This window comes from Penaeus chinensis, chromosome 1, assembly GCF_019202785.1.
Source record: "Penaeus chinensis breed Huanghai No. 1 chromosome 1, ASM1920278v2, whole genome shotgun sequence".
Classification (NCBI taxonomy): Eukaryota; Metazoa; Arthropoda; class Malacostraca; order Decapoda; family Penaeidae; genus Penaeus; species Penaeus chinensis.
Window position 1 is genome coordinate 27,571,185 of NC_061819.1, and position 10,000 is coordinate 27,581,184.

At 36.0% G+C, this 10,000-nt stretch overlaps 1 protein-coding gene across 1 annotated transcript in view; it reads right to left on the reverse strand.

Annotated features, from left to right (window-relative positions):
• The window catches only part of LOC125025486 (ATP-dependent zinc metalloprotease YME1L-like), a 21,655-nt gene extending 18,318 nt beyond the window's left edge, over window positions 1-3,337 (reverse strand). The window contains exon 1 of the mRNA XM_047613503.1: window positions 3,211-3,337. Coding sequence (XP_047469459.1) covers window positions 3,211-3,246 — 36 coding nt within the window. The 5' untranslated portion in view covers window positions 3,247-3,337. The remainder of the gene's footprint in view (window positions 1-3,210) is intronic.
• Between the last annotated feature and the right edge of the window lie 6,663 nt (window positions 3,338-10,000).

Below are 10,000 nucleotides of genomic sequence, written 5' to 3' on the forward strand. Positions count from 1 at the left end.
AGTACACTTCATTTAGGACATAGTAAACACAGTGTCTAAACTTATTTTTTTCATCTAGGCAAAGTTGTACTTGACAGGTTGAGGATAAGTAATTGAATACATCTTAAATATCACAACTGTATTTGAGATGATTATTATCACCAACCTATCATATATAAAATTATCATCCTCACCAACTTGTCAAATGCATCTTCACAGCAGGAAAAAAAAAAAAACAAGCATTTTAGAAATAGCTTTTCAATGCATTGTCTAATTCAACAGAGCTTCCTATACCTACATTTCACTAAAAAGAGATGAGACTAGCTCCTTATATGATAAAATTTTCATAGCAGCTTATAGATTCACATAACTGCATAGCTCAAGTGAGATGAACTGGACCTTAAAGTGAACTTCTTAAAATGTAGAAAACTTATATTTTTATAAATTTATACAGTAAAAATAGAAAAAAAAGTGGACAATCAAGATTCCAGTAAAAAAAAGTTTATGGAATGGTTTCCTTGATGAAAACAGATATTTTTCACCTATGGCAAAAGGTGTGCAAAACTAAAGAAGTTGCATGACAGAGAAGAGAGAAGATCAACCTATTGCTTTCTAAATCCCTCACCATGGTTACATTGCAACAATAAACACTAGTATGACTGCATATTCATTAGTGCAATCTGTCAAGAAGCCCATGTATTAGTAGACACTTGTGAAAATAATTATTTTGTAATTATTAATGTTTGCTTTTCCGATATCACATATTTAATGCATCGTTTTATTTTCATTATACTTCTTTAACCCAATGCCGACAGGCATGGCATGTATGTACATGCCATGCCCACTGTGAGTTTACTTGTTAAATTGTTTTTACACATCGATGGCTGTACTTGTACTAAGTCACCAATGAGCCAATTACGAGTACTGCCTGTCTTGCCCGTTTACCCTTTTCCTTTATTTACAAAAAATTATCTTATTTTGCTGTTACTAATGTTTATAACATTACAGTGATTATTTATAATAAAAATAACACCATCAATACTCATAGCATTAATAAAGAATATGTTTTCCCCACCAATTCAAGGAAAGGAGAAATTAGGTATGGTCACAAGGTTTACTAATTGACTCCTTTGTGGCTAAGCACAAGCAGAGCCATCTATGTGCAGAGATGTTTCACAAAAATATAAAAAATTAGCACAGCATTTTTCCCATTTTTTATTCTTTTTCCCTGGTGGCACTGGGTTAATGTTATAACAGTTAATTAAGCTATTCTTTACAATAACCTTCTGCACATGTTTCTTTTTGCCACCAGAAATTTTGAGTTAGGAGACTCCATTCTTTGACAAACACTGGTGAAAGATGTTCTACAGAACAGACATTAGGAACTATAACAGCTTGATAATTGAGCCCACCAAGTGCCTCAAATGCAATAAGAAGTGATTAGAAGCCAAGCAGTAGATGGAAGCAAAGAAAAGTTTGGTGTTTTGCTATATAAAAAGTATGTGATTTTCAGTGAGCAAATTATTTGTAGAAGCAAATACATTGAACTTTAATTCATACCCAGAAAATATTGAAAATCTATTTGATTTAGCAAAATTATATCTACACATCCATTTTGGGTCATTCACCCTTGGAGTCCAGCAGGGTGGAGCCCCCTGGTAGGGACTATATAAAGCATGTTGTATAAATCCTATGGGTGTCCAAGGGAAAGGGCCCCTTGGATAGGGAGTATATCGAGCAAATTGTATAAATCCCACAGGGTTAGATTAGGATGGTTTATTAGTTATTTATTGGATGTGGATGGTCTGAAATCCCATGGATTTGACTGAAAGATGGGTTGGATTCCTGTAGAGTTTTTAAAAAGTTTACGTGTTGGTCTATAGACTTTCAAAGATGGTGGGTACATTCATAGAGGTTCATTAGTCATTTTTCAATGCTTTTTGTGCTGGCTTTGTACATTTTTTTTTCTGTATCCTTCTTATTTCAGCCTGTTTTACCCTCTAATTTTCCCTATTATTTGGACTGCCACATCAAATAGGTCAGCAGTGACTGTGATGGAATAATCATGAGATTTGTTCTCATCAAACAAGAATATAATGATATAAATATTGTCCAGGATGACTTGATTGTCATAATAAAATAAATAGTCATAAAAAATTACAAAAAAAACAACAACTCAAACTAACATGCATATCAATCCTGTTCTGACTGTACAAATTACCACAAAGATCACCATATGAACCAGAAGCCTTCCTGACCCGGGAGGTTTGCCCCCAAACCCCTTTCTAATTAACCCTGTAGAGATTTAAATATTTTTGCAGTATACCTTGTACCATTTTTTATAAAACTCTCATGCAGTTAATTACACCTTAAAATATTAGAATATATATATATAAATATATATAAATATATATAAATATATATAAATATATATATATATATGTATGTATTATATATAGATATATAGATATATCATAGATATATATATATATATATATATATATATATATATATATGTGTGTATATATAAATATATATATAAATTTATATACAAATATAAATATATATATATATATATATATATATATATGTATGTATATGTATGTATATGTATATATATGTATATGAATATAAATATATATATCTATATTTATATATATATTTATATCTATTTGAATATAAATACATGTAAATGAATATATATATATATGAATATAAATACATATATATAAATATATATACATATTTATACTCATATATATATGTTAGAATATATATAAAACAACATGTGTTTATCCCCTAAGTTTATACTATATACTGTATACCTTATTTTCTTTTACCTGGTAATGGAAATCTCAAAGATATAAAATTTGTCAATAAGCAGATTCCACTGACTATTTAGCTTTGGCATCACTTACTAAAATATACCTTTCTTTCTTTAGAGGTGCTTGAACTTGATAAGATCAGATACCCCTCTGCAATGGCATTTCTTGACAGAAATTATGAAGATAGAAGTAGTTTTCCTTAAAAAGACAGAGGGCAAGAACAAGACTAATCAACCAATAACATCAGATTCATAATCCTATGAAATGAACACTGACACACTACATACAAAAAATTGAACAAAATTACGTTTGCGATGAAGAAATCTCATCTCGTGCTTATCATATTTACCCTCACAAATCCCTGTTTCACATTTATCGAAAACTATCAAGTACGACTTAATCCCACCTGGTTCTGTAGCAAATTGCTCGACGTACTGAACATCTCTAAGAAGTGGTGTGATGTGTTAAAACAGCATAAAAAGGGAGCAATTTTTACATAAGTTGCTGGACTCCGCAAGTTGTGGTCGTCTGATGTAAACACAAAGACAAGTGAGGGTCGTGTTGCGAAACAGACAGACGGCCTTTTCTATCTATCATGTAATTACTGTATTTTTCATTTATTTCGAAAGATTTTGTGTCGGTAATTAGTCGAGAGCCTAACTTTCATGATCTGATTTTTAGCAAAAGAACAATTATTGAAATAGAGTTTTAGATTGAGTAACATTTCCTCCTCTTTCATAACTTTGGAATACGGCAAATACAATTTTTTTCCGTAATATATCATAACACGTATAATTATGAAATATTTGCTTACAGATTGCTTCTCAGTTCAGTATATTCACCTGCTGAAATATGATATATTCACTATAGGAAGCAGTTTTTGACTATAAATATTGCTCCTTATGAAATGTCTAACTTTTTTCTTTACACTCGACCCGGTTTACGTATAATGATTATATATATATATATACACACGCGCGCGCGCGCGTGCGCGCGCACACACACACATACACACACACACACACACACATACACATACACACACACACACACACACACACACACATACACATACACACACACACACACACACACACATACACGCACACGCACACACATATGCGCGCGAACACACACACACACACACACACACACACACACACACACACACACACACACACACACATACCCGCATAAACGCACACACACACACATACCCGCATAAACGCACACACACACACGCATAAACGCACACGCACACACGCACACACACACAAACATACACAAACACACACACACACACACACACACACGCGCGCGCGTTCCGGGATAGGAAAAAGTAATGAAACCGCCATAAGCACAAATTAATTTCTTCGATTTTATATTGCATGTATTGCATTTTTTTACATATATTTTGTGGGTCTACTAATGGGAGTCCAAAAACCTCCGTCTTCTTTTTATGAGAAACGAAAGTAAAATTTAACAAATAATAAGGACCAAGTTACTAACTGAGATGGCTTAAGGAAATCAACGTGATTACTTCCTTCATTTTTCTTCAGAATTTTAAATAGCTTTTAGATGAACCTCCTCCCAAAATTGGAGGACAAGGGTTCCATATGTTTGAGTAGTCTAAAGAAAACGGTCTAAAACAAAAAGAAAAAAAAGAAAAAAGGTTGTCTAGCATCCTTAGACTCGCCCCTTCTGCCAGCCAAAGTTCCCGTAGTTCGCCCGGCCCTTCGCCGTGCTTGGCCTGCTTTCGTTCCTATTAAGACGTCCTCGCTTGCCCTTCTTGTACTGTATTGTTTCTCCCTCTTCCTCTTCTAAAGCCTCCTCTCCTGGTTCACGTCAGACCTAGAGATGCAATCCAGGAGGATTTTGATCCTGCTGTATCATCTCACTTATGTATAGTTTATAGTTGTTTTACCATTTTATCAACATCTTAGACAAAATAGCCTTTTATCACACACAGACTAGCTCACCGCCCAATGAAATGTAGGGTTTATGACTTTCATGACACAGGACAATTATAACATATTTATGTAACTGACACTTCTGTACGCTGAGGCCTATGAGTTGAAAATTTATGTCAGAATGACATCATTTAATCATCTGCACAGAAATGCATATATACACGAGAAGGAAGAGCGCATCAAATGAGATGAAAAAAAAAATGTATTTTATATTATAGCCCCTCACCCTTTCAATGATTCTTGTTTGGTGTGCATCCTTCCTTGTCTGGATCCATTGTATGCTTTCTTCCTCGTCTGGGTCTTGTTTTTTCCCCATGCCTCTCCTTCCTCTATCCATGTCGGGTTCTATGTACCCCATTATTCTTCATAATTTTCCACTCATGATGGCACCACAATTTATCCTAAAATGGGGCTATCCTTTGTTGGAACTTGCCTTGGAGTTTCCTTCGGACAAAGGACTGCCTCTGTTCCTGGCGTCAAAGGTATTTACCATAGTGCCTGTGATCCTTGCCTGTCACTTAGGACCTTGTCTAGACCACGGTAGCCCCTCGAAGCAGTGCTACGTGTTTTTTCACAGGATTTGGAGGTACCATAGCAGGACTTTTCCCTGGGGTTACCAGTCCTCGATGGACCACCAGATATTTACAGACCTTCAACTTAGAGCAGACCTGTCATAATTGTGTTGTTTCCCTCATAGCTCTTCCATACTCTTCGATGAGTCCTGTGGTTCCTTAATGGCAGTACACAGTAATCACCCGATCGGTTCGTCCCCGCCTTGATCCTCTCGTCGGCCACGGACTTTGATAGGAACAAGGAGGGAACTCCAGGACAACTCATGGGCGACAGAGACGAGGTCTGCCAGGCAACGCTTGGTAAATGATACGTAGGATGTTCATTATCTTGCCTCCTGCATTTGCATCAAACGAGTGCAGAAAAGCGAGCGACGAGGCATAGAAGTAAATTTAGGAACCTTAAGGGACCTTTTCTAAATAAAACCTCCCTCTCACCTCACAAACTTTCTCTGCCGGGTGGAACATCCCTGGCACCCCTCATAGTGATCGAAACTCCTCTTCAGTGCCCTGAGATTTTCTCTGAATCTCAGACCTCAGTTTATCCGGCCTTCCGTCTGCAGACAGTAGTACCTAGGGAGAAGGTTCACCCCTACAAGATGCTGAACTTCCTCTCCTGTTCCAGGTTTCTCGATAATCGTCTTCTACTGAGCTTTGTTTCTGGTTATCCTGACAATATGGACTCAGGGTCTCTCAGCTGGCCGCTTACATGCGCTCATCCTTCATCTTGTACTGGACGTTACCTCGGTCTCTCGCCCCTCATCCGGTTTTTGTGGCCAAGCGTGAAGGGTATGGTGGGGAGGGACCACACTATAAGCCCTGCATTCGTCAGAGAATTGCACATGAACAGCTACTACCACATCCAATGTGGCTGCATTCAGGGGAAGGCTAAAGCCAAGTTTACCTCCGTTTCCACCCGGCAGAGAAAGTTTGTGAGGTGAGAGGGAGGTTTTATTTAGAAAAGGTCCCTTAAGGTTCCTAAATTTACTTCTATGCCTCGTCGCTCGCTTTTCTGCACTCGTTTGATGCAAATGCAGGAGGCAAGATAATGAACATCCTACGTATCATTTACCAAGCGTTGCCTGGCAGATCTCGTCTCTGTCGCCCATGAGTTGTCCTGGAGTTCCCTCCTTGTTCCTATCAAAGTCCGTGGCCGACGAGAGGATCAAGGCGGTGACGAACCGATCGGGTGATTGCTGTGTACTGCCATTAAGGAACCACAGCACTCATCCCTACTCGTCTATGCTGTAGTTCATTCAGATTTAGTATTTTCTTTATTATTTTCGTTGTCCCTCTTTCGTGATTTTGAAACAACGTGTATGGATGATGTTCGAAATTACAGAAAATCTGCCTTTTGAAGTAAAAAAATACATTTTATGTATGTGAATGACACCTCTGGTCTCTTTCCTCCTCTATCATTGTCGCTCATATCATGACCGTTTTCTAGCTTTCTTTGTCCTGTCCTCGAGGTCGTGACCTTGTACAAATGAGCAATGTGAGTCGCAACAACCGAGTGGGAAGAGGTGCTCTGCATTTTTCATGACAATAGCCACGCTTCTCTGCAGCAGTTGAGTAAAAAGTTGATCGCGTGACAATTTCGTGTTACTGCCATAAATAATTTGGGTCAAAGACCCAAACTTACAAAGGTACCATTTAGAAAACAGAGTAATGTATTTTCATACTAAAAATGCTAACTTTCAATATAGCTAATACCATTTCAATGGGGAAGAATATGCTTCTCTTTACCTAGCACGAATTCTGAAATAAGTTGTAGGGTAAATATTTTTAGAATACATTTTTCTTTTCAATTCTCCTCAGTTTCATCACAATGTTACATTCCATGTTTATTCGTTCCTACTATATTCGAAACACTGCATTAGCTAATGTAGTCTGTTTACACTTACAATATCTTACTTATAAACTAAACCAAGTAAGGTATAAATATTGATTTGCATCCAGTTTGTTTAATTTGCTTTAAATATTCGTTATCATTACGAACTTTCCTATCATATCTTTAATAAGTAACGGCCAATGAAATAAGCCTTTTAGAGATTTTTCAGCAAATGGTAAATAATTTCAAATATGTGTTAATCGTGTCCAGACTTTCCATGTGGCATTTCTATAGACATTTATCTTTAGCCAGTATGGTTGCTTAGGGAAGTCTCGCTCTTCATTGTGGGGATCGTTTTCAACTTGTGCACATTATTATCAAATTCAGATGGGCAATCCCTTGCATGAAAACTTCCCATAGTTCTTGGAGTATTTCCATGCATTTTGAAGCAGACTCTAGCACCTTTTTGCTGAATAACGTAAACATTACATCAGTAACAAGCAAGAGATCCAGAATCTACTAGTCTGAATAAGGGAAAAGGTACACAACTATGTACATGGAAAACTTACTGGATTCTACATGCGCATGTTATTTGAGCTATTCTGTACACGTGGGTATACAAATGTGAAAATGAATTGCAAAATATACTTTTCATAATAGGAAAATGACTGATAAAGTACATTCTAATTGCAAAATAAGTCAGTAGTATACTGGAATTTGATAACACTGTACGTTCGATTTCTTCCCTGACGAAATACAATTTATGAATATGCTGGATAACGCTAGTGTGGTATATAATATTTGATATATATTTCAATATTTTCTCAAGTTTGTTTTTTATGCAATAGTTCCGAAACCGAAATATTTCAGGGATACTGCTTTAGTTACCGAGGACACCTTTCATATATATCGGTAATTTGTATACAGACAGTATTGAGCACTGAACACAGATCAATTATTATTAAAATCATATACGAATCTAACTGATCTCAACTTTATGTAATGTTGGAACTCTTCGTCGGTTTTATAGGAATAAAATAAAAATGTAATATCAAAAATCGTCTATAATTTGACATCTGTAACAGGTAAACATATCAACATGACCCCAAGAGCCAAGTGACACAAGGAATTTGCAAACTTAATAGTGAGGAGCAAATACTCAATCATAGGTAAAAGGCATGTAACATTGTCTTGGTCCAAGGTGTGTCCATGAGTAATATGTAAAATTTTCTCTTCGCGCAATTTTACTGAATATGTTGAACTGAAATATATATACATATATATTTATACATGTGGAAAATACTCAAGTGACATCAATGAACTTTAATCGGTAATGTAAGTCATAAAATCATCTTGAGTCGATTTTTTCTTATCAGTTGTTCAGTCCACTGTTTCTTTATAACATGAAAGCAAGAAACTCGACATATTTAAAATGAGCTCATATGGTGAATTCACCAAATTATTATGGAAAGCAAATGCGTTAGGGAATCACTCACCAAATGTTCAAGTAAGGGACCCCTTTCAAAAGCCGATTTTTTCTATAATATTAGACACACCGAGGAGCAACATACAAGATTATAAACTGCACTACCGTTTTTACAGGTAACTCACACAGTTATTCATCTCATATACTTGGAGAGGTGAAAAAGTTACAGTTTATTTGATTGTTCTTCCGTTCTACTGAGTGCAAACTGCATAGCCAGGAAATGTCTTAAGAGTACACAGAAATCAAAGTTATATAACTTTTTACATAGGACAAGTGTTTTCTGTTTTTATTTTGTCTTTAATACTCAGAATCTCTTCATGCGGTTAAGTTATATTCTAATAATGTAGTTTTATATGGTTACAGTCTTATGGTCTTTTACAAATATCTTAAGATGGAATGATATATTCTCAACTAGTTTCATAAGGTCATTTCATCACTATCATTACTGCCGATATGATCTGTGGTATTTATACTATAAGGAAACGATATATATCGTTTAAGAGAGATAAATATATATATATATATATATATATATATATATACACACATATATACACATATATATATGTATATAGATAGAGTAGGAGAAAGATAGGAGAGAGAGAAAAAAGGAGAGGAGAGAGAGGGTAAGAGAAGGAAAGAGAGGGAAAGAGAGGGAAAGAGAGGGAAAGAGAGGGAAAGAGAGGGAGAGAGAATCAAGGAGAGAGAGAGAGAGAGAGAGAGAGAGAGAGAGAGAGAGAGAGAGAGAGAGAGAGAGAGAGAGAGAGAGAGAGAGAGAGAGAGAGAGAGAGAGAGAGGGGGGGGGGGGGGAGAGAGGGAGGGAGAGAGTGAGAGAGTGAGAGAGAGAGAGAGAGAGAGAGAGAGAGAGAGAGAGAGAGAGAGAGAGAGAGAGAGAGAGAGAGAGAGAGAGAGAGAGAGAGAGAGAAGAAAGAGTATGTCTATACTTTGAATCATTGTTGTTGAGTACTTCGTTACATAATATATTTATGTATGATACGTTTGCAACAGATCTATATGCAGACCACACATTACCTTTCATAGATTAATATAACCCATCTTTCTTTACTCGCAGATTTACAATTATTTACTCATTAATCATTAGACTTATATCACTTTACATTCTTTGGCACAAAGAAATTATATTAAGAAAAAAATGTGTTGCTTTAGATCAGGCACTTATCTCATACTGCAAATCTAGCATCACTATATTCAGCCAGATTTACAATGACTAATGATTAAGGTGGTATACTCTGCCTGATGTGTTGACAACCTCCATTAATTATATGCTCTAAACTGCTTACGAATTCTTAGTCTTTGCAAATCTATTAGCACTTAATTTC